The sequence below is a fragment of the Colletotrichum scovillei genome, assembly GCF_011075155.1.
Source record: "Colletotrichum scovillei strain TJNH1 chromosome Unknown Contig00006, whole genome shotgun sequence".
NCBI classification, from domain to species: domain Eukaryota; kingdom Fungi; phylum Ascomycota; class Sordariomycetes; order Glomerellales; family Glomerellaceae; genus Colletotrichum; species Colletotrichum scovillei.
The window spans coordinates 5,979,620-6,003,125 of record NW_023336264.1 but is presented as its reverse complement, the minus strand read 5'-3'; the positions used below and the strand labels follow the sequence as shown (position 1 = coordinate 6,003,125).

General features: G+C 53.1%; 10 protein-coding genes across 10 annotated transcripts; 5 read left to right on the top strand and 5 right to left on the bottom strand.

Annotated features, from left to right (window-relative positions):
• Positions 1-669: 669 nt before the first annotated feature.
• On the top strand, positions 670-2,380 carry HER10_EVM0000983 (uncharacterized protein; the record flags this gene model as incomplete). Its single annotated transcript, XM_035470747.1, has 1 exon — positions 670-2,380. Exon 1 carries the CDS (start codon positions 1,124-1,126, stop codon positions 2,378-2,380), a length of 1,257 nt encoding a protein of 418 aa, XP_035332107.1. The 5' UTR covers positions 670-1,123.
• On the bottom strand, positions 2,359-3,765 carry HER10_EVM0001316 (RNase III domain-containing protein). The gene is made up of 3 exons (XM_035471071.1): positions 3,210-3,765; positions 2,861-3,096; positions 2,359-2,756 (listed from the first exon to the last, which is right to left on the bottom strand). Exons 1-3 carry the CDS (start codon positions 3,667-3,669, stop codon positions 2,607-2,609), a joined length of 846 nt encoding a protein of 281 aa, XP_035332141.1. The 5' UTR covers positions 3,670-3,765; the 3' UTR covers positions 2,359-2,606.
• A 255-nt stretch (positions 3,766-4,020) lies between these two features.
• HER10_EVM0011235 (H3 K56 histone acetylation protein KAT11) lies at positions 4,021-5,937 on the top strand (the record flags this gene model as incomplete). Its single annotated transcript, XM_035480672.1, has 1 exon — positions 4,021-5,937. Exon 1 carries the CDS (start codon positions 4,186-4,188, stop codon positions 5,935-5,937), a length of 1,752 nt encoding a protein of 583 aa, XP_035333360.1. The 5' UTR covers positions 4,021-4,185.
• A 267-nt stretch (positions 5,938-6,204) lies between these two features.
• Positions 6,205-9,587, bottom strand: HER10_EVM0007024 (uncharacterized protein; the record flags this gene model as incomplete). Its single annotated transcript, XM_035476591.1, has 2 exons — positions 6,205-9,031; positions 9,088-9,587. The coding sequence occupies 2 exons, from the start codon at positions 9,585-9,587 to the stop codon at positions 6,205-6,207; spliced, it is 3,327 nt and encodes a 1,108-aa protein (XP_035332827.1).
• Positions 9,588-10,385: 798 nt separating this feature from the next.
• HER10_EVM0012296 (uncharacterized protein) lies at positions 10,386-12,125 on the top strand (the record flags this gene model as incomplete). The annotated part of the gene is made up of 5 exons (XM_035481693.1): positions 10,386-10,579; positions 10,676-10,826; positions 10,891-10,977; positions 11,035-11,218; positions 11,290-12,125. The coding sequence occupies 5 exons, from the start codon at positions 10,386-10,388 to the stop codon at positions 12,123-12,125; spliced, it is 1,452 nt and encodes a 483-aa protein (XP_035333492.1).
• Positions 12,126-12,981: 856 nt separating this feature from the next.
• On the top strand, positions 12,982-14,487 carry HER10_EVM0002119 (uncharacterized protein; the record flags this gene model as incomplete). The annotated part of the gene is made up of 1 exon (XM_035471845.1): positions 12,982-14,487. One exon carries the CDS (start codon positions 12,982-12,984, stop codon positions 14,485-14,487), a length of 1,506 nt encoding a protein of 501 aa, XP_035332239.1.
• Positions 14,488-15,783: 1,296 nt separating this feature from the next.
• On the top strand, positions 15,784-17,200 carry HER10_EVM0008325 (uncharacterized protein; the record flags this gene model as incomplete). The annotated part of the gene is made up of 4 exons (XM_035477852.1): positions 15,784-15,980; positions 16,051-16,144; positions 16,202-16,340; positions 16,410-17,200. 4 exons carry the CDS (start codon positions 15,784-15,786, stop codon positions 16,958-16,960), a joined length of 981 nt encoding a protein of 326 aa, XP_035332983.1. The 3' UTR covers positions 16,961-17,200.
• A 41-nt stretch (positions 17,201-17,241) lies between these two features.
• On the bottom strand, positions 17,242-19,039 carry HER10_EVM0002752 (quinate permease; the record flags this gene model as incomplete). The annotated part of the gene is made up of 4 exons (XM_035472448.1): positions 17,242-17,399; positions 17,465-17,986; positions 18,052-18,870; positions 18,940-19,039. 4 exons carry the CDS (start codon positions 19,037-19,039, stop codon positions 17,242-17,244), a joined length of 1,599 nt encoding a protein of 532 aa, XP_035332319.1.
• Positions 19,040-19,703: 664 nt separating this feature from the next.
• HER10_EVM0001212 (uncharacterized protein) lies at positions 19,704-20,840 on the bottom strand (the record flags this gene model as incomplete). Its single annotated transcript, XM_035470967.1, has 1 exon — positions 19,704-20,840. The coding sequence occupies one exon, from the start codon at positions 20,838-20,840 to the stop codon at positions 19,704-19,706; it is 1,137 nt and encodes a 378-aa protein (XP_035332127.1).
• Positions 20,841-21,439: 599 nt separating this feature from the next.
• Positions 21,440-23,182, bottom strand: HER10_EVM0002364 (uncharacterized protein; the record flags this gene model as incomplete). Its single annotated transcript, XM_035472079.1, has 1 exon — positions 21,440-23,182. One exon carries the CDS (start codon positions 23,180-23,182, stop codon positions 21,440-21,442), a length of 1,743 nt encoding a protein of 580 aa, XP_035332272.1.
• Between the last annotated feature and the right edge of the window lie 324 nt (positions 23,183-23,506).

The window sequence follows — 23,506 nt, the reverse complement described above, 5'->3', positions numbered from 1 at the left end:
ACAGACGATGGAGAAGCAGGTTGTCAGTTGAAGATGCTGGTGTTTGCAAGTTTCAGACGGTTGTGTGAAGTTGCAAAGACTCTTCGGTGATTGGCTAATGGCCATGCCCATCATCCGTAGACTGTAGCTGTAGCCCGGCTGAGAGTACCTAATGGCGATTAAGGCTGTTTGCAATCGTTCCAAGACGACCAAAGAGGAGGACACAAGCCTGGACAAGGGACCCATGTAGCACATCACAACGGTTCCCGCCGTGGCGATGAGGATTGTGTCGGGCGCGCACATGCTTTCTGTGTAGAGTCTGTGAGTGCTTGATGGGATCTGACACAATCTGACAGGGGAAACCAGCAGACACAACTCATGAACAACAAGAAATGACTTGGGCATTGGCGGGTCACAGCGTCATTCAGGCGCTAAGATGCAACTGCCAGACATGTCAGCCGGGCCTCTTCCTGGTTGCCCCCGGCTTGCGGTAGAATCTCTCCCATCAGTTCTCGCAAACTGCCCGCAAACCATTTCCAAAAGCGGTAACTCCCTGCAAAGGGGTCTTTTCCTACAAAAGACGGAGCCGAGTACGGTGCCTCTAGAGGAAGTTTAGTCAGCCGGTTGACCGCAGAGGTTCCCTTCTAGAACGAGGTGGCACTGATTATTAACTCATCGACAACTCGCATCATCCCCGTCTCTTCAACTCAAAAGGGGAACCACCTCATCGTGTCCGCGTTCGTATTGTGAAGCCCAAACGCATCACGCATTTCACTGTCGTGGAACCTTCTCCAACTGTCAGACACACGTCGTCCCTTATTTCCCCTTCCAGCGCCTTTGCCTCCCACCCCACACTTGAGGCTACACCACGATACAGACTGGAGACTGAGGCTGTACGGATACACTCATTTTCAATTTGATACAGTTGACCCTATCGCTCATCGGCATCTTCCATTGCGCAGTGAAGCACTTTACCTTAGCTCAGAGGTCGTCTGAGCTATCGCTAGCGTCGTCCCCCGAACTTTTCAGAAACTTAGCGTCTGTCTGACACTTTGATTCCGCGGACCCAATAAGGCCGACTCTCGACGCCGTTGACGCTGGCAGTCTATCATACTCAACGGCGTCTGCTCCGTCACATCAGGCGATGGATTTACCAGTTCGGTCAACATCACGCCAGCCTCCGCCTCCCCAGGCTGAAGACGAGCATGACGCCGAGGTGTTTGAGGCCGAGCACCAAGATGGGGGCCTCCGAACCACGGACATCCATGCTCCGCCCGCCATCCGGAAAACGCCCTCGACACCCTGGAAGACTTTAGAGGCGTGTGAAAGTTTCGACCTGCGGACCTGGGTTGCCGCTTCGGGAAGCGGGCCGACGACGACTACGACGACCACAGCTGCGGATACAGCATCGCTGATACCCAACAGGAGCCGCAGCAGCTACGGTTACGAACAAGATTCAGTCTTTCATCGCTTCCCAGACCTGCCTTATGAGCTACGACGCAAGATCTGGCGCATGCACCTGGAACGGCCACGCATCGTCGTGATCAGAGGCGTACCAGGCGGCTCGGGGGTCCAGGCCTCCGGCAACGACCTGGGCAACATGGCGTGCAACGCAAACTGGTACTGCGAGAACAGGAGCCCGGCGCTCTTTCGCGTGTGCGACGAGTCACGCCGCGAAGCCGTGTCCTTCTTCAGGATCCGTTTGCCGATGAGGTCATTGGCGCCCGACAGCCACGGGTTCCCGGATCTGAAGCATAGAAACCCGGCGTGGGACCGGATCTACATCAACCCTGACTGGGACCTCGTGCTCTACCAGGGCGCCACCAGGTCTCTCACTATGCCCATCCTTGCCAGCGACCTGCTCGCCCACGATCCATTGGGCAGAGGGGTCGCGCACTACGGATCGAATGACTGGCCCCAGAGCATCTGGCAGGTTGATCCAGATCCAGGGTTTGGCATGGCTACCCTGAATGAATCCTTTGCCTGCCTCGAAACCTTTGTCCTCTGCACGAGATCCACGTCTGAGATAACCCGTCTACTCGGCGAAGGCTATGTACACGCTGTGACCGGCGATGTTGGTCTCGCTAGTTTACGTGACTCTGGCTCTGGGTCTCACACATTTGACTGGCACCGTGCCTCGTCCGGCATGGCCACAAAGACCCCGAACAACAGTATGGTCCGAAAGGCGCTAGTCTTTGGCAAAGGCGTCGACCAATCGGTTGTGAATAACCTCGTCACGATGGAAATGACAACCCGTATCCGCGATGGAGACCTCGCCTGGGCCCTTCACTCGACAACCGACGGATGGGTCATTAGGCTCGCCTGGCAGCCTCCGGACTGCGCCATTTCCCATGTCATGCACCTGACCACGGGTCCTATCAAGGAACCCAAAGTAAGTTGAGTGGCAAAGCGTCTTCCACATTGGGATATACTTCTATATTCGTTCACCTCTGATCCTTTTTGTTACATTTGTTGTGCGCGGTCCGGCGACAGCACAGCGTCATGACTGCGGGAAAACGAAGAAAATATTGCTTCCGCTGCCTCTCTTGCGCCGCAGCTGGGATTGATGTCCTTTTTGTCAAATGTTTTACACCTATGATACAACAGACGTCTCTCTTCTAGCGGCTTTACCGGTTCGCCGAGAGCGGCCTCAATATTCTGTCCCTGATAACTCTACCTGCCACTTCGGCGCCGTGCTGCAGGGTGATGGCTCCTACGATAGCAAAGACTGCCGAGTTGAGAACAATTTGCTGGCCAGAGCCTGAAAGGTTTTCGGGCTGGAGACGACATTGTTAGAAAACAGAGCCAGAAGAGGGTGTCGTCGCTTCCGGAGGGGGGCCCGATGAGACGGAGGAAGGGGAGCTGTGAGTTTTGGGCTTACCTTTGCCGGCTTCCATCGCAAAACTTTGTCGAGACCGGCAGCGAGCGCCAGCGCCTCGACCTTTTCTTTCGTAACGATCTTCTGGGGTTGCTCGGCGTTGAGGTTGTCGACTCTCGTGAGGGCCGGGTGCTCAAAGGGTGTTCGCTGGTACGATTTTTCCGGAACGATTGCCTTCTTCAAGGGGTCGGTCCCCGTCACTATGCGGTTCGTGGTCTCGAGAATAACCGCCTGTCTACCTGTAGTAGGTTGCCCAATGGCTCAAGTCAGCTTCGTGTGCCTTTTTTTCCTTTTTCCCGCACGCAATTGTCGCAAATGAAGCTTGATTGGGAGCAATGTCGTGTGTCCTTACCCAAGTATGCCAGCTTGTCGTTGAATCCTCGGCGACCCTGGTCGAAACTCTTGTGCGTGACCGCCAGCCATTTGGTCTCATCCGGCAGCATCTTGTCTCCATCTCTGCCCAAAAGCTTCACGTACATCTGATCCAGCTTCTTGGGATCCTCGTTGACCTTCCAAACACTCCGTGCCGGGTTCTTGGTGATATGAGGCGAGAAGGGTGCCTTCATTCCCTCGGGAGTGTATGACCATCTCGGGCGCTGTCTGATCTCGTCGGGCCTCTCAGCCTCTGCGGTTTTCCGTGACATTTGGTCGAGTTTGCTCTCCGCCTCGGCCTCCTTTCGAGAGCTGGTCGTCGCAAAGGATCGTGAGAGGCATTGGATAGGAGAGACGACTCGTGAATTTGCCGCCGATTGGCAATGCCTCGCGGCTTGCCTCGTGAGGCTATATGCTGACCGGGAGCCGTTGGTTGCCATTGGGGGCGGTCGGCGAGGGAGGGACGACGGTGTGGTGCGGATTTCGGTGTGGGCGTACCGTCGTATAGCTAGAGCTCCTGATGCTGGGAACTTTTTCGCGATGGGCGCTCGGAACAATTTCTCGACGTCACGTGGCATCGCGCGGAAGGCGGATCATGCAGCGACCGGCGCTAGTCGCCATGGGGTCTAGTGGCTTCCTGAGCCAAGCACGGTCCTCTTACCTAACGTGGGAACGTACCTTACAAGTACTCCCTGGCTTAGGTAATGTTCGCAGCTTCCTTTCAATTAAAGTCAACGCGTTTCTCCACTTATTTCTGACACGCATGTGAAGAGCTGCGACGCGTCCCTCAAAGGAAGGGAAGGGGAAGGGACGGTCCTGCAGCTTGTTCAGCCTGCTCGACCAACCCCTCAAGTTCAACTCCTTTCAGCCTTTTCGTCAATTGACAACCATGACATGACATTCTGTTCGGAAGAACCAATTCCCAACAGAAAAGCTTCCATCCCAAGCTAAGCACCATGGCGACTCCAAGCCGAACCAAGACCACCGCCCAGAGCAGTGCACTTCTTCTTGAGAAACTCTCCGCTGTTCTGCCCAAGGGCTACCGCTTCGGCATCTACCACCTCTCAACTCCTCCGACCAAGACGGACGCCCTCTACTCAGCTCCTCCCGAAGAGCGAGAAGACAAGACCTTTTGTGAAAAGCATTTCCTTGCAATATCCATCGATATTCCCTCAAGCACTACCGACGCTGCGCTTGAAGCAAAGGAGACTACCTCGAAGCAAGTTCTTGTCCTCGCGCTAGAGGTCTACATCTACACGACTGCATACTCGAGCACGTTCTTCGTTGCCAAAGCCGATTCAACCGGCTACCTGAAGCTTCTCAACCTTCCCAAAGGCACCTCATCGCCAATCAAGGAGATTAGCAGTGCCTTTGTTTCGTACCTGGTCGAGCAGCGCAGGCGCAAGGGCATTCAGTCCATCGTTAGTCTCTTTGCGCGGGCTCAAGACCAATACCTCTTCCCTGGCTCTGTCGAGTATAATGGCAAGCATGTGCTCGATGACACAGGATTAGTGAAGTGGTGGTGCAAAGTCCTGGATCCTCTTTTGGAGAACCCTCCCGTGGGAAAGGGAGCTCCATGGGGTACTGTCAAAGGCTACCTCGTCATCCCGGGACTTGACAATTACGAAACCAAGGCTTTCCTGCCCAAGACCCCCAAGAGCGCGACAAATTGGGTCCTGGGTCACGCTCTCGAGAAGATCTCGCATTACACCAAGGAGTACGATTGGGTACCCGCACGATGCCTTATCCCCCGGTTCCCAGACGATCCAAAATCCCGATTCCGAGACGAGCTGGATGAAGAAGCGGGCAAGTCAAAGCAAATCAAGACCACTGGACAATGGAAGAGCGTGAAGAGCTTGGATACCTTCTGGGAAATGATGGCATACAGACAAGAATGTTCCAGCGGTCGGCTGACGGGCTTCATCTGGGTTGTCTTTGATGAGGAGGCCGAGCAAGTGCAAACTGACAGTGCCTCTGCAAATCTCCCAACGCCGAACCCTTCTTTCGATGCGTCCAACCCGCCCGTCACGCCTAGCAAGCAGAAGGCAGTACGGCCCGTCACACCCATGTCCACTCCTCGCAAGCTCTTCCCCGTGTCACCTTCCGGCACACCGACTAAGACGAAGACTAAACCCGAGAAGCCTGAGAGCAAAAACAAACATAAGAAGAACAAGTCCAAGTTGACGGGAGTCGTCAAGTCAAGACAGCCACGCATCAAAACCCAACAGCGTAATTACCTGCTAGACAAGCCAATCTCGACTGCCTACTACTACTGGCCTGCTGAGGGTAGGGGCCGCAAGATTATCGATGAGAACGATTACAAGAGAGTCAATGAGCTCCTCCTACGCCTAGACTTTGCCAAACCAGAGATTGCAGCTAGCGGCACGCGGCGATGGATCAGCGAGGTCGGCATGGGAGACAATTGGGGCATGCAGGTTGTGGGCAGGAAGGAGACTCCAACACCAGCGTCAAATGGCTCTTCGGCGAACACCGTGAATGTCATCTCGGGTCTGATTAAGCGCAAGCGCCCGGAGGACTCCGCGACTCCTACCTCGGATGAGCCGGCGACGAAGGTTAACGTCCTCAGTACGGGGCTCATTCGAAAGAAGTCTAAAGACGAATCCGCGACTGCAGCGGCGAACGTTGGGGAAACTCCGCAAGTCAAGGTGTTGGAGGCCGGTCTCGTCCGTAAGAAGCGTGACGTATGACTTCGAAGGACAAGGAGTCAATCATCTTATGAGTTCTAGCAAGGCGTTGGATTAGGAATACCAGGTAACAGGATGGTTTGTGTTCACCTACGGATACTGGGACAGGGTTTGGGAAAGCCCGGTGAGGATAGGACAGAAAGGGCACATTATTACGGTACCCTAAATTGATCAAAATGTTGTATTGAGGCAGCAAGTTTACCACATTTTATAGATCTTCATTAAATACGACATGGGCTCGATCCACACGAACCACAGCGCTCTTACTCGTTACAACCATTGCGCAGCATCTGAACCTAGCGGCTTCGGCATCACATCCCAACCAACCTCGCAGCCTTCAACCCGGGCACTATGTCTGATTGCAGTCATGGGGCCGAAACCCGTCTTTCGAGTCTCGAAAAACTCGCTGGGGACGTCCTCCGGGTTCTCGTAGTCACCAACTCCTTCAAATCCGCTAGCCCCGGGATACTGCCCCAGACTTCGCAGGTATTTCATCACGCCTGCGAGAGAAACGTCAACCTTGTACGATCCGCCCGACGTCGCTCTCTTGTAAAGAGCTGCGGTGACGCCTGTTGCGAGCAGGTACCCGCCAGCATGGTCCAGAGCTTGACAGGGAGTCGGACGGGCAGATTCTCCTCGCCCGGCGTGCTCTGCCTCGGAGACATTCATGCCCGAACAAGTCTGCACCAACGAATCGTAGCCTCTACGGTTGGACCAGGGTCCTTGCGGTCCGAATGCAGACATGTTGGCGATGATGATGGACGGGTTGATCTTCACCAGCTCCTCGGACGACAGACCGTAGCTGGCCAGGCTGCCGGGGCGGAACCCCTGGACAAAGACGTCGCACGTCTGGATCAGCTCGATGAGCTGGGCCTTGTTAGAAGGATTGTGGATATCCAGCTGGACTGTTCTCTTCCCTCTGCCAAAGTCACGATCCATGGTCGGAAGGTCGGGCAAGTTCGGTGAAGTGACCCAGATTACGTCCGCGCCATGAGCTGCGAGCGTCTTTCCACACAAGGGCGCGGCGATCACTCGGCTCATTTCGACGACGCGGAGACCCTGGAGGCATTTCGAGTTGCCTGCTGCCATTCTCTCGGGAAGCCCCTTAGGCCCGGCTGATGAGAGTTGAGCAATTTCGATGGGGAAGTCACTGATGGCTTTTGACTGTGGGAGAGCGTCCCATTGGCGATAGGACCTCAGAGCATATGCCGCCATCTTTCCCTCCACTGTGGCAGCAGTCTCAAGATCAACGCTGGCCCAATCGGCAACCTTATCGGAGAGTTGCTGTCTATTCGATCCAACAGGCAAGCCCACCATCTTGAGAATCCCGTCGGCATGGTTGGGGAAGGAATCGTGGATCCGGACATGGCCGTCCGAGGTCTTGTGCAGCCCACCAATGGGACCCCATGGTGATGGTGTAGGCTTGCCGTCGAGAGTGTAGAGTCTTTCGGACTTGAACTCGACTGTGGCATGCTGGAGAGGAACCTCCACCTTAGGAACGGCAGCGCCGTTGCGCAGGGCGTGAACTTGTGATGCGGCGAGAGCTGATAACGCGATGGAGCTTTGTGCGAGGATGCCAACCTTGAATGATGATGGCAAGGTCGGGGCACCACTGTTCTCCAAGCTCACTGAGCCCAAGGAGTCGGAAGGGAGTCCGAGGCCTGCCCAGATCTCCTTCACAACACCTTGCGCCGTGAGATCTACTCGCGACACAGACTTGGTCGTTCGATTGACAGCGCCCTTGGAAACCCCAGTCACAGAGTGAACCCCATTTGCTGTTACTCCATTCACTGCCTTTCCCGCAGGAACCCGGATGCTAAGAAGAGGCGCATGCTGCTGGGTCCCGAGGGTATCGCGCTCGCCAACGCTGCCTTGGGCCCATGGGCGTTTGATTGTGCATTTCCATGCAAGGGCGGGATCAAAGAACATGTTTGTCAAGATGTCGCTGTCCTCGACGCGGTACAACTTCTTGATCGTATCGTTGGTGAAGATATTGGCGTCCTTGACGCGCCTGTAGACGGCAGGGTCGTCAAACATGACATCAAACGTCATCTCAAACGGTCCAGAGTTCTTGGATCGGATGATGCGCGCAACCTTATTGAGCGTGGTCTCCTCTGTAGGCACCGCCTTCTTCGTCAAAGGTGCGAGGGTGCCATTATCGAGTTCGCCGAACTTCTCCTGGGAAAGACAGGGTACAGGAGTTGGCGATGACTTGGAAGAGTTGATGGACGTATGCTGCACGGGGAAAATAGACGACTCCTCGCCGACATCCAAGTCCACCAGGTGATACAAGCTGAACTTGAACACAGCACCGGCATCCTGCTCATGCGGCGACAGGGGACTGGCAAAGTTCCCTGTCGTCGCGACTTGATCCGGGTACGCAAAATGCAGGATCGAAGCCCGAACGTTGTTCGCAATCGTGTGAGAGAGTTCTGACGTGGACGCAACGACCTCTCCCAGCACAGCAATCTCGTAAGGACTGCCCTGGACTGGTTCCAGCGGTCCCATCACGCCGTTCTTCCCGTAAACGTGGTACAATAGTTGACATTGTTCCGACTTGTCCAGCTCAGGAAACAGATTCTGGGAATACTTGCGGACTCTCTCCAGGAAGTCGTCAATCTGGTCGATCAGAATGGGATCTCGGATGCCACCGATAAAGATTGTGCGATACCCGAGATGGGTGACGCCTTCGAGTTTGACTTGATACGGCGTTGTCTCAAAACGAGCCCCGGATACACGACACGTCTTGGGGGTGACTTGTTCGTACTTGGCGTTGTCGAGGTTGAGGATACCTCCAGGGCCGGGGAGACGGTCAGGTCTCGTCTTCTCGTAGAGCGTATGCGCTGCCACAGAGAGAGGGGTGCATCGTTCCGATGGTGACAAGGGTGTAAGGTCAAAGGACTCTTTCCTCATGGTTGCGACCATTGATCGTCCCTTGGGTACGGCACAAATGCCGCCACACTCCATGATCTTGCCCATGTGCCATGCAACATCGGGCAACACTCCACGCGAGATTGAAAAAGCAGCAAAGGGTGCAGGGTCATAGGATCTTCCGCCTATGATGATGTCTGGGTCTCCCTCCAATGCCTCGATGTATCTCCAACTCCATGTTAGTTAAGAGTATCCAATCCCAAATTTCATAAGCAGACTCACGGGTCAGATCCCATTTGCGCAACAACATCTACAGCACCATCCACGACCTCGGAGACCAAGGGCTCCACGGGACCACACGGTCCGACTCGATTCTGAGAGATCCTCGACTTGATCCATTCACGATCCATACCCGCTTGGATCGTCGCCACTTTGAACGAGTACCCATTGCTCTCTGCAATTTCCTTGACCAGATCGAGCATCTCTGCGACGTGCTTATTGCTTCCGTCCCCTCCAGCGGAACCAATCAGGACCTTGATCTTGTGGTGATAGCATGCTGCAAGTATTGGCTCGAGGTCTCGTGTGTAAGAGCCGCGACCGCATGTCATTTTTCCCATGCCGAGCTTATACGGTCCGCCATCAGTGGAGCCGCTGTCAACGATGATGGCACTTGGCTTGTACTTGTTAATGCCATACCAGAAATGATTCGAGTCATATCCGTAGCCAAGCATGGCGTTCGGAGTGAGTATGGTGAACTCATCTGATGGGTTAGAAGTCGCCATGGCAAGAGCGTGTGATGTGTGCTTGACAAGCAAATGAAGAACGTTGAAATCTTGACGCACTCAGCAAGATTGTTGGAAGTCGGGCTAATCGCGTTCTTTTTGACTTGTCAAGTTAAAACCGCGACTTGGAGACCAATTGAGCGGATTCGGGTAACGTTCATGAATGCCGTCTTTCGGAGGCTCTCCGGTGTCCTCGTCCAGCATCTGAAAACATATGACGTCCTTTCTTGGCTTTCCATTTGCCCGCCCGAGGGCTCAGTTTATTCTGCAAGAGTATGTGTTACGAAACCGTTCGGAATCTTTCACGGTAAGCTCGTCCGATCTGCGGGGTTCTCCTCGGCATCTCCCCCTCCACCTTTCGGAATCTGGTTTGTCTTTGATTGTTCGGTATCTTCCATAAACACATTTATCTGACCAGAATTGCGTTACCACTAGGTCACGCCTCTTATTCCACTACAAATCACTCGGCATCGATACCGAGACCTGGTGTGATGATTATCTTAGTCTACCCACCTAGTCTGAGTTGGCTTGAGCTTTCGGCGGGGGGGGCTTTCCCCGTGGGGTAGGCAAACCTCTTCTCCAGATCTCTAACTGACATTTTGGTCCACTCGAAACAAGTTCATCATGAGTGGAATAAGTTGAACATAAGTCCATTATGGTCCCCTACGAAAGGTTACGAAAAGCCATCTGCAAGAAGCTCAAGTTGTTACTTTGGCATCCCCGTCCTCGGCTGCACCGATTCTTGTCAATTCCCCCGAGAGCTTTTTCCCAGGTTCTCTACTAGGCTTTGTTCTTACCATGTCTGCCATGCGCCAAGAAGCGAAGCAGGATCCAACTCACGTCGAAAACGCCAAGCCGTCTTGCGGCGGTCAGATGGAAGAGATCGATATTGTTGAAGACCTGAAGTCAGCAGATGGCACAGCCACGGTCACTTGGACCAGTGAGGAAGAGGGTTCTGCTTTGAGAAAGCTCGATTGGAGTCTGATACCTCTGTGAGTTCTCTTGGCTGTGGGAATATTCTTGCCGTCTTATCGCCTAGGACTCTGCATTGAACCCGTCTATGTTTACTGACAACATTGTCTGTGTAGGCTCGGAGCCCTCAATTTCTGCTCTTACATTGATCGCGGCAATGTCGGGAACGCATATACGGCTGGAATGGGAATAGACTGGGGTATCACTTCAGACGATTACTCTTGGATCGTGACCGTTCTATACATTGGCTACATCTTGTTCCACTGGGTGAGATGCCCTCTGCAGACTCCTCAGTCTCTGGTTTCTTATCGCTGACAGTCCCATCCCCCAGTTGATTATCGTCTGGACCTTTGTTCCCTTGCCATTATGGACTGCAATGATGGTCTCTGGATGGGGCGCCATGAGCATGCTTCAAGCAGTCACAACCAATCTCGCAGGCATGATGGCTTTGCGGTTCTTGATTGGAGCTTTTGAGGCCGGATTCATCCCAGCTGTCGCCCTATACCTGACCTTCTTCTACCATCGCGGTGAGATGGGTCTCCGATACGGGCTCTTCATTTCGTTCGCGCCGCTTGCGAGCTGTGTGGCCTCTGCGATTGCTTACGGCCTGCTGCACGTGAAGGCGTCTATTCACAATTGGCAGCTCCTCTTTCTTGTGGGTAAGTATAGCAAGAAACCCATTTTATCCAAGTAATATTCAACATTCTTGACTAAGTCGATAATTTTGTAGAGGGTGCCCCGACGATTATCCTTGCCTTCGTGGCATACTTTTTCCTCCCTGCCTCCCCAGCCGAGTGCCGTTTCCTCAGCCCTCGCGAGAACGAGATCATCAGCCACCGCGCCATCAAAGGCCGAGGCGAAAAACGAAGCGGAAAGCTCAATGGAAAGCAAGCATTCGCAGCGTTCTTCGACTACAAGAACTACTTGCAAGCTATCATCATCTTCAGTCTCAACACTGCCTTTGGGTCCCTTCCAGCATACCTACCCACAATTCTTGAGGCCATGGGTTTCACTTCACTTCGTGCTCAGGGTCTCTCCGCTTGCCCGTACCTGACTGCGTATGTGGTCTGTGTCTCTGCCAGCTTCATCTCGGACCGTCTTAGGAGTCGAGGTATCTTTATCGCCATGTTTTGTTCCGTGGGAGCCATTGGTTATGTTCTGCTTGCAACAATCCACACCACTGGGGTCCGCTACTTTGCAACTTTCCTTGTTTGCGCGGGAGTGTTCCCGGCGGTAGCCATCACATTTACGTGGGTAACGGATAATCAAGGCTCGGCATCTAAGCGCGGCGCGGGTCTGGCTTTGTTCGGGATGGTTGGGCAGTGCGGCCCCATTCTTGGAGCTCGTTTGTTCCCGAAATCGGCTCAACCTTGGTATTCCAAGGGCATGTGGATTTGCGCTGGACTGTTATTTGGCGCGGCTATCATAGCTGCTATTCTCAGTCTTTGCTTGAGATTGCAGAATAGGAAGCGTGACGAGAAGTACGGGAAAAGCGATTTAGACTATGTTCCTCCAGAGGTTTCCGAGGAGGGCGATGACCATCCTCTGTATCGATATGTTCCTTGATCCTAGCTACCAAGGACTACCTTACATGGAACCATTCATTTTACTCAGAGGTGCTGAAGCACCTGGTTACAAGCCTTTGGTGAGGAGTAGTTACGCAGTTAGGAAAATCTAACTCCCTTACAACGACCGTGATAGCTGTGTCGTGATTCCAACCAAATTTACTTCTAAAGCTCTAGGAAGGGAAGATTTGTCTGAGCTCTCCACATCGGCACCAACCTCGCTCAACCTTGTATATATTGATAGGTCGCAGAGCCAAGCTTGCGGCACTATTCATGCAGACAGGTGCTACGTATAGTAGATATTTCTTGAGCGGCGGCTTTGGTATACAGATAATAAAAATTCAATGCTGCAATGGATTCTCTCATTTGAAGAAAGGTTTAACAAAGATAAAAAACAAGACTAAACAAAATTAAAATAAAGATAAAACGCATTAGCTGATAGTACCCGAGCCCCCAAAACTATTACGTAGGGACATAATACCAGTTCGTGCTTTCCCACCCGTTCCTTGGAGCCCAAGCTACGGGGTTATCGGCCCCTGGTGGTTAGAGCTGCTGAATAAAGAAGTTGGAGTCACTTCGAAATGGAGGAAGAGGCTTTCAATGTTGAGCTAAGCAAGTAGTATCACGTCTATGTAGTGCTTAGTGGCATCCCGTCGGCATCTCCTCGCTTCCCCGCAATGGGGAGGTGGCTTGTGGGGAAATGCCGTGAATACTGCTGAGACTTCACATCTCACCCCCTCAGCTTTCCTAGTATATTCGGTTCGACTGGCCACATATCTGCCCGATCTCCGTCTCTTCGTGTTACAACAATACTGGGGACTTCTCAGAAAACCACCGATCAACTTTCAGCCCAGCTTATGGCAGGCTCCGACGGTAGCGAAGATGCCGAAGCCGGTCTGCAAACGCCGAGAGCACAGACAGCCTCCACCTCGGCATCTTCTGCTGCCCGGAAAGCTCGCCGCTATGGATTTGCGTGCTCAAGCTGCAAAGCTCGCAAGGTCAAGTGCAGTGGAATTCGGCCCATCTGTACGGGATGCCGCCGGTCCGGGGAGACGTGCAGCTGGCCGACACAGACCTCGGCCGAGTCCCGACTTCGAGAGGCAAATGCTCGCATCCGGAATCTAGAGGCATCAATAAGGAGTCCGATTCGGTCTTCCAACGAGCCTCAGCCAGAACTCGAGACACCTGATACCGACGCTACGAATGCCGGTACGGCTCGCAGCCACCCACTTTCTCATGATGGCAGTCGCGCTGCTGAAGCCAATACCGACACGGAGGGTTCACTTTGGTTCCAGGTCGGTCTCGGAGAAGACGGTACTGTGATCTACAACGGTCCGACGAGTCGTTTTCACGCTGGGTCCCTCGAGGAAACCCACTTGACCGGCGAAAATCAGGATAGCGACCCCAAACGAGCGCAAGTAGAAGTTCTACAGTCTCAGTATGCTCTGATGGACTCTGTATGGCTCCCCCTCATCGCTGCGAAACCAGCAATGAACGGCACCGGCATTGACACCACTCTCGGCATGGCCCTGCTTGATATCTACTGGACCTGGCTACACCCACTTCATAGCTGTGTGTACAGACCTATCCTGATGATGGATCTTGCTCTAGGGGGGCCATATTGCACCGACTTCTTACTCCTATGTATCTTCGGTCTAGCAGCTCGGCATCTGCCTGAACAAGTTACCGCAGCAGGTGGAGTGGAGAGAGGCGACCAGTTCATCACACGTGCAAGGGAGCTGTTACTGAAGGAAATGACGGCCATGAAGCCAGCGATTCCTACAATTCAGGGGTTGCTGATTCTTGGCGGGCGCCAGTGTGCCATGGGGAAAAGCTCCGAAGGTTGGTTATACACCGGCATGGCAGTACGGATGATGAAAGACATTGGGCTTCATCTGGACATCACTAAGCTCTCCAGGCTTGAGAGATGGACACCTGCTGAGATAGAGACTCGAAAGAGGCTGTACAACTCGGCTTACATCTGGGATAAGACACTGAGCCTGGCCCTAGGCCGTCCACCCTCTCTGATACGACGTCCTTACCCTGCTCAGGATATACTGGATAAAGTTGACGATCAACGCTCTTGGAAGCCTGTTCAAGCTACTGAAGTCTCCGAAAACTTCGTTGCTTCGCCTTCCTGGACGACAACAGCCTTTTGTGCGTTTTGTCGGCTTCACGAAGCCACTACGGATATGATGTTGCTGTTCTCGAGCACAAGCAGGAACGAGGAGTTCACTACACAGATGGAGGAGCTTGATAGCAGGATATGCCAGTGGTATGATGAGATTCCAAGTCCATTAAGAATCGAGGACGCATCCATGTTGGATCAAAGCCCTCCGCCACACATTGTGTCATTAAAGTAAGTTCCTGCCCCTGCCTCTCTAGTTATATGCGGTATTGACACAAGGAAGTCTACTTTACCATGCTTTACACATTCTCTTGAGAAGGCCGTATCTAAGTTCTTCAGATACCACAATGATGGAGAAGGCGCTCGAGGTCTGCGTCTGCCATTCAAAGAAGATTCACTCGATTCATTCGCTGTTCTCAAAGACGTTTCCACATCGACTCATGACATATCAAGTCAGCTACTGCATATATACAGCTGCTACAGTGGAAGCTGAAGAGCTGAAAAGAGCATCAACTGGTACCGAGAGAGAAAACGCGGCAGCAAGACTTGCAGCCGCATGTCGTATACTCCAGCAGGAAGCTTCACATACCCCCGGAAGCGGAAGAAGTCTCGATACCATTCGTCGGCTATTGAGCAACGGGCAACCCCGAGTTGTAGACGTTGGCAATAACTCGGGTTTCAGACACAATGCTGTCTCGAATTCTGCTGAGAACCCCCATCAAGTCGATCCGCGTCAGACAGGGTCACTGAACCCACGAATGGGTGGTGTGCAAAGAGGTAGTATGGGCCGTCATATCACTTCGACTAGAAATCACCCAACGGCACGCAATACCTCACAGCTTTCTTCTGCTGTCGATCCAGAGGTGGATGAGAATACGTTCTTCACGGAAGGGGCCAGCTGGAGTAACAATGTTAGTTACGGTGGGACAAACACGGGAGCCGGATTTCAACCGGACGCGTTCCCATGGGGAGTTGCAGATCACATCTTGGGCGATTCCGGCATGTCGTTCTCCGGCACAAGTCTAGTTTGGCCATCTGGATCCCACCTCGATGGCTTCTAGAGGGAAAGCTGGCGTATGGCCGTCAACTACTTCGTAATAAAATTGATAATGTAACATTGAGGCCACTTTCGATGGAGAGGGGATGATAAGCCGGCGGGATACCAGTAAGCTGGCTAGTCCCCATGGCTCCCGGAATTGTGAACGCGGCGGAGGTTGTCCGAAGGCGTTGAGGGCTCGAATTCCCCTCTGCGGAGCATCCGGATGGATTTGAGAACATGCCGAATTCCCTTGGACTTGGGGGTTGGGGGTTGGTGTCAGCCGGCAAGAATACCGATCTTGCCGAGATCGCCGTCACTCCTAGTCGCAGGCTGCGGGTCTCCCCGAGCCGATCTCCAGCTGACACTCGGCCGGTGATCTCGACCTATCTATGAGCATGTTCAGTCTTGAGCATTATTAAAAGCTTCTTTGGAATAGATACAATAATGTTTGAAACACGAAGGAATTCACTGTCTTCTCCAGCTGATTCAGCCATGGGCAACTTTAATTCAACCGAAGTAAGCACCCGGCCAAGCTTTGACTCTTTGCCGCTCCATGTGGGAGATCCGAAAGCGTCGGCATGGGGATTATGGGGCGATGAAGATGAACTCGGGGCTCTCAATCTTCTGAACCCAGCTTTGGTCAAGAATACCACGAGGGAGGTGGTGATAGGCGAGACAATAACGCTCAAGTAAGTACACTTAGCAAGCCATGTGAAAGCTCTCTTCAGTTCCAGCGCTAAACAAGCTCTTACACAACAGTCTTCCATTGGATGCCTTTATACAGCCAATGAACCCAGTTCGAAAGCCGTGCGAACACCGTATCATTCCAAAAGGCAACGCCAATGACGACGAGGTTAGTCTTCTGAGCCGTGGCTCGCGGTCCTGAGTCTCTAACAAATTGCGGGAACAGATCTCCATTAATACGCAAGGCGCAACGCATTGGGATGGGCCAAGACATTATCCCTACCAAGAGCATATTCAATACTACAATGGCGTGACTCAAGATGATATTTCAGGGCCCGATAACAACACTAAACTTGGCATTCAAAGTAAGTAGAACAACATACAAGTCCTACTTCACAGTCTCCAAGGCCGCGTTCTGACGTTTCGCTCACTAGATATGGCAAGGAAGTCCATCACTGGCCGCGGTGTTCTACTTGACTGGTACTCCTGGGCAACGGAGCAAAACATCACCTTTGACCCCTTTTCAACCTTTGGCATTCCCCTGTCTCAACTCCAGGCCGTAGCAAACGCTCAGAAAACCGAGTTTCGACAAGGCGACATCCTGCTGGTCCGAACAGGCTGGCTACCAGCCTACCGTGCGCTCACCGTCGCTGAACAACTTGCTTTACCCCAACGGGAAGTTCGAGCAAGTTGTGGCGTCGAAGCGAGCGAAGAGGCAATTCGCTGGCACTGGGATCATGCGTTTGCTGCGGTGGCCTCGGATACTGTCGCCTACGAGGCCTGGCCGAGCCCTAAACCATGGGGCGTCAGCATGCATGAGGTGTTCCTGAGTGGGTGGGGCATGCCGATTGGAGAGAGTTTCGACTTGGAGAGGCTCGCTGTAAGGTGTAGAGAACTCCAGAGATGGTCCTTCATGATGGTCAGTGTACCTTTGGATATTCCTGGCGGGATTGCTAGTCCGCCCTCAGCAGTAGCTATCTTGTAGTCTAGGCACATGAAGACTTTGGTGACCATGTCTTGAAAGTGTCGGCGAACAACGATATTTGGTCACCTGATTCATTTCACTGCCATGCCTTTTCCGTGAACAGTGATCTTATCACAAGACCTATAACCACGCGCGTATTATCTAGGTCAACCGCAGATTGTAAGAGAACTAGTTGCTTGTGGCCTACGTGTAACGTATTCGTGGTAACAAATAGAGCGTCTTTTGGTCAGTAATGCCAACACTCTTCTTGGATACGAGAGGATGCCGTGGTTGAAATCACACTAGGCCATGTCAACCACCTTGACTTCGCCCTTGTCCATAGATCCCCTGGGCGACATTGGAGTATTCGTCGACAGGATCGGCCTTCCCCTGAGCTGTGCCCAAACAACCACGTGTGTCGGCCGCGAAAACAGAATGTCCATATCCTCCAGCGAACGACCTATGGTTAGGTTGTCAGCATAAGGCTTGAGCGTAGAGGCATTCTTGGCGATAAGCAGAACTGACCTTTCGTCTCCGGAATGAAGAAGAATGACCAAACGCCGATAAAGATCAAGAATCCTCCAAACATGAAGAACGTCCCGTAGCCGAGGTCGGTAATCATGAAAGGAGTGGCTCTCGCGACAATGAAGGAGCCCAACCACGTACACGCCGTAGACATCGCGACACAGAGCATCCTGATATCCAAGGGGAAGATCTCGGATGCGTATGTCCACGTGATTCCCTGGATGGTGGAGCAGATGACGAAGGCATTGAGGTAGATGCAGACCATGGCAAGATAACCCCACGCATCTTGCTGAACAACACCACCCGCTGCTCTGGCGGTTGGATTAGCGACCATGACGTACCCGCCCACGTACCAGAGGGGAATGCTGCCAACGAAAGCACCCCATAGAAGGCCGCTGCGACGGCCGAGGCCCTCTATGACCCATACTGCGAACAGAATCATGCCCAACATCTTTGCGATGCCGTAGATTCCGGTGCTGAATAGCTTGTTGCTGGTTCCACTGATTCCCAGAGTCTCGAAAACTGGTTTAGAGTGTCAGCCCTGGGTACTAGGATGGAAGTAGATGGTTGTCTTTGAGCTTTATTACCTTGGGGTGAGTAATAAGTCATCACATTCGTCCCCGTGAAGCTTTGCAGAAACATGAGAAACGTTCCAGTACCCACACGGTTCCTCGTGCCAGGAGCAAGGAGTTTCTGTAGTTGTTGCTTTTTGCTGAGTCGGACGGTACTCCGCTCCTCAACTTGTTGCTTAATTTCGTTCATCTCATGTTGGATATAAGGATGATCGGCAGGAAGTCTACGAACGTAGACCAAAACCTTTTCCGCGGCCTCAAAGTTATCACCTCGAGCCAGCCAACGGGGCGATTCGGGACAGAACATAATGCCAACAAAAAGAAGAAAAGCCGGAAGAAGCTGTAATGCCAGCGGCACGATCCATTGCGCCTCATTCTCAACGTCGATGGTACGGCTCGTGCCGTAGTTGATCCAGAACCCGAGCATCCCGCCGCCCTGAGAGAAGATCTCAAAAATCCCCACGAGGCGTCCGCGGATACTCGGCGGTGACGTCTCAGCGATGTAGACTGGAACCGTCATGGTAGCCATGCCGATACCGAGACCGCCAATAGCGCGGCCGGCGATGACGAGTTTGAGGATACCGTTGGCTCCGGACATCATCGCTCCACCGACGCAGAAGATGAGGGCCGCCATCATGATGGCCTTCTTGCGGCCGTACTTCTCGGCAACGGGGAAGGTTAGGAGGGCACCGAAGAAGGCGCCGACTTGAAACATGGAGGCGATGTTGGCTAGGGAGTTGTTCTTTTCTTGGGCGGTCATCTTGTCGATGCCAAAGTCGCGGACGAAGGAGTCGAGCGCCATTGTGCCTCCTATGACGGCCGTATCATAGCCCACTGCAGATTTCCGCTGCGTTAGAGAGGGTAATGAACAGGATATTCGGGTTCTCTCAAGACCTCACTTACTGGACAAGGCAGCCATAGACGCAACAAGAGCAATGAAGTGGATTCTCCAGTTGCGGACCTCAGGGGGGTCATTCGTCCCCTTTGCTGAAGCGAAACCCATGGTGAGGAAGGAGTGTTTCTGAGGTATCAACGCTAATGTTTGTGAAGTCGTCTTTCGTCACGTTTGCAGGCCGATGAGCTCGAACAACAAAGACGCCAATTCACGATGGCTGATCCATATTTATAGAGGGGGCAGATACTAAGACATAGATCTAGACCTGGCATCCAAACGACACTAGCCGGTTAACCTTGAATGAGAATCCGGGGACAGATCTGGGGTCCCCGCGGGGTATCGTGCGGAGAGAGAACATGCACCTTGTGAGCTTCTCTCTGCAGGATCCTGTTTCGCGTATGAAGAGTTCGAAGAGTGGCTGTAGTGCCATGCTTCTCAACGGTATCGTGCATGTAATGTTGGCCAAGACAAAGATACCGACGGCCATAAACCGGACGAAAGGCGTTTCTTGAGGATCGAGCGGGGAAGATCAGGAGTCGGGGGGCTTGCGTCTTGTATATCTTTTCTTGATTGTTGATTCCGAGGTGACGATGTAGATCAAGATGCCGAAATGCTTGGCCAAGGCGGACTCTTCGGCATTGTTAAGACTTCTCGGACAGAAGCTATCTACGCATAGGAATCAGATGCGAGGGCAAGTCTTGCAAGGGCGATTGTCACCGCGGCGATGAATGAGTGCCAACTTGTATTTGCTTGCTGCTATCTCTTCACACTATCAATGCAATAGTGGTGTCTCCTCGCTAGCCGAAGTTCTGCCCTCTTCGTTAGCCTCTTCTTGACTTCCAACGACATCAGAAAGCCACTGCTTCAGACTCTCGCGAATCTCGGTATCTCGGTATATCCATGCAATACAAATACCGGCACCCGGTCCGAGTGGGATGGTGCCAAGGACTGCGACCAAGGGGACCTTCCAGCCAGTCTCAACGAAGAGCCAATACAGGACAGTCAAGCCGATGAAGAACATGTCAATCTCAACGAATTTGACTGTAGCACGTGTCATCTCCTTCCTGTCGTCCCACTGGAACAGGCTCCAGATGAAGTAGACGTGAGAGACTGCGGAGCAAAGGATGGGAATGAGGTAGACGAGCAGAAGGGAGACCGTGTGAGACTCGAGATGGAAGCTGCGGCGCTGGCGCTTCTGCACACGCAAGACGGCCCATCTGACAGCTTGGCGGATCAGTGACACCCAGACGGGAAAGAAGAGCCAGATGACGATGATGACCGGGGAGTTATAGATGAGCATCAGGAGGGAGGGCAGTATGAAGCCCCACGCGACGCTGACAGGGATGGCGATAATCTCCGCATCGACAACGAGATGGCGTGAGTCCTTGCCGAAGTCGGGATCCTTGGATGCAGCGCTCTCGACGGCCTCCTGTCCGGCCTTCTTCCGAGCAAGCAGGATGGATCGCGAGCGGTGGAAGAAGGCGGGCAGGATGACGAGTTGCCAGACCACAGCTCCACCGATGAGGTTGAAAACTAGCCATGGGCCAGTGGGGTTCGCAATCACGACGTTGGGCGCGTTACAGACGCGTGCGGCCTCGATGGTGGTAACGGTCATGAGGCCGGCGATGAAGGAGAGGATGGCGGACATGCTGGCGAAGGTCCGCATGGAATCGAGCGCGCTCTGGAAGAAGCTTATGGCGAAGCAGACGGGCGGGCCGAGAACGGGAACCTTGCTGACGGCCGGCAAGCGAGCCCGGGCATCGCATTGTGAGTAGAGGAGGGCGACGTTGACATCAGAGTGGATGAAGAGCGACGCGAAGGTCGCGATGGCGAGGATGATGGGCACCACGAGCAGGGCGCGGTAGGAGAAGACGTGGATGGGCGCCGGCCAGCGCTTTGAGGAAGCCATGATGATTGACGACAGCCGACTCGGGCACCGGGGTAGTCAGTACGTTATGGATGAGTTCGTAGAGTCGCAAAATGATGCCGTCTCCTGTCCGGTTCACGACATGTTCATTCCAACTTTCATCGTCGGCTGCGCTCAGCTCAGCTCAGCTCAGCGCACTTTCAGCTGAGGCTCGTGACAACATTGGCGCACGTGCCGCCTGCTGCCCCTCATTCTCAGTCATCTGCCTACGCCTCTGCTGCACTAAAACTGAGTGAGATGAAATGTCTCTCAAGAGTGAGATGCGCCTCACTTAAGACGCCTCGATTTTCACATAACACTTACCGATAATTGTTGGCAGGAAGACGCTGGAAGGCTATCGCTCAAATTACAGGTGTTTGGAAGACGGAACGGAAGGATTACACTGTCGTTGATGCTGCACGCGTGAATGACGCCTATTGTTTGACGCGGCTGTAGCATTGAAAGGCATGCCTTGACGCCAAGTAAGATTGTCTTATGAGATCTTGATCTCGTTCCCAGTGCTATGTTCCAAAGCTAGGATCGAGAAACCACATGAAGAGATCTTTCCAAGCACCGACGGTGAGACTGTCATGAGAGCGGCATCAACATAAGGTTACGGATGAGAGTTGAAATCCACCAGAAGAGGCTTCTCCGTACATGATACCGTATACGAAGCAATCCCCAACGAATTCCCACAAGTCCGCATTTCCCCTTCCCTCTTCAACTGAACGGAGTAAGAAGGGATGGTTCCCGCCCGAAAGAATCCAAACATTGTCTCCCGGCTTCAAGTTAGGCGGGCCAAGGCCAAGCCGATTCTCCTGCGTGATGAAAAGAACTTGGTAAGAGAGCATCCTGTCCTCCCACCACGGACCCCCGTGCCAAGACTCGTCCGTGACGCGCTCACGATTCTCGCCAAACTTGCCCTGGATAAGGTTGTTATATTGATACATGATATCGTCTTTGCCGGCTTGGCCTTTGAGAGCGTCCTCAAATCCATGTCTCCACAGGCACTCTCGCGTGTGCCTCAGGTCCATCAAGATCGTAGCCACTTTGTCAACGCGAATGCCGTTCAAAGTGAGCAATGTGAGATCTTCTGCTTGCTTGGCTGGTGGCTTGAATGGTGGTAGACCACTGCTGGCATGAAATTGTCTCCAGGCAATATCATGTGTCCAGAAATCGCTGGTGCACGCAGAGTCCTCCGGCTGAGCCAAATCCAGGACCCAGGTAGGCAGACCGGCCGTCTCTCTTTCCCCTCTCCAGCCGATAAGAGGCTTAAGGCTATCAAGAGATCTCAGTAGACTAATCATGAGTCTTGAGAATAAAACCACAATATCGAGGACGTAATCTGTTGGCTTGATATCAGGCAAGTATGCCTTATTGAGAAGCGCCCAGATGCCAAATAACTTGTCTTTCGGATATGTGGACCTCCTGTCTCGAAACCGCCATAGTCTATACAGGGAGTCGGTTCTGGACTGGTTCCAGAGTCTGGCGTGAGCAATGCTGAGGACGGGTATCGTGTACGGACTTGTATGAAGCCTTGGGTACATGGCGGTGCCCTCTTGGAATAGATCGAAAATGTTGTTGCGTTGCGGGTGCTCATCTGGTTGCACCATATAGCTCGCTCCGTCCATGATTGTTTGGAAGCTGATCTCGAGTGGTCCCCAGAGAACCGTGGCTTTCGGAGGCAGACAGACCTCCTGGACTGTCCAGATACGCTGCCACCATTCGCAGTCCATCATCGATTGCAATGCTGCCCCGGCAGTGAGACCCTTGCCATCAACGCTTGTAGCAACTGGATACTGGCCAGGCCAACCGAGATCCTGGTCGTGTGGCTGCCCTGCGATGATGCGCACAGCGTTCAAGGCCGCTCTTGCAGCCAGTTCCGCTGCGACGCTGCTATCCCCTTTCACTACTATGTCTCCCATCCAGACCAAACAATTCTCGCACTCGCCATAGATGCGATGCATGAGATCGATCTGATACTTTTTCTCGTCTTCGTCATCCTGGTTGATGCAAAGGGCATCTGCCCAGATAACAGTCGGCTCTCGTTCATGGCGGATACGCCTCAAAGCTCCTGCCAGACTCTTGTTGATCGTAACTTGAACGCCGTTCACAGTCACTTGAGCCTTTGCCTCACGGTTTCCCCAGACATACGATAGGGCGTTGTACTTTGGCCTGTCATCAAGACTGATAGTGCTGCAGGTACAACGAAGTTCCTCTATCTGTCGACCTGGAAGGATCGTGAGCAGGCGAATGTGGGTTTTCGGGTTGGGCAGCTTTGCGTTCCAATCAGTTGTATTTCTTTGCACATTGCTGCGCTCCCTATACTTCTGAATAGTTGCCATTATATGTCGCAAAATTCGTCTTGTCCTCACCATTGAACAAGTTTGATGTACTTTACTACGAGGCATGTGTTCAGGGCATGGGACAGTGCCTCTTTTGAAGCCTGAAAGATGGGCTTTTGCTCACCATCTCCAGGCAGACACGCAAGGCAGCCTTATTGGGCTGAGGAAGCTAGTATGAGTGGCTAGTTGAGCTGAACAACCGGGATCATGGTCTAATCAAGTTGAACAGGATACTCGAGATCAATGTCGCACCAAAAAACGCCTATCTAGCGCATATGCGAAGTCCTTACTCGCGTTTTCAAACATGTGAACAAGACTCTTTCG

Excerpts from the sequence above, each read along its gene's own strand:
- HER10_EVM0001316 (XM_035471071.1), bottom strand. The coding sequence starts at position 3,669 with ATGGCAACCAACGGCTCCCGGTCAGCATATAGCCTCACGAGGCAAGCC. Across the intron at positions 3,097-3,209 it reads CGACAAGCTGGCATACTTGG|GTAGACAGGCGGTTATTCTC; the intron begins GTAAGGACACAC and ends AACCTACTACAG. Across the intron at positions 2,757-2,860 it reads TGCGATGGAAGCCGGCAAAG|CCCGAAAACCTTTCAGGCTC; the intron begins GTAAGCCCAAAA and ends TGTCGTCTCCAG.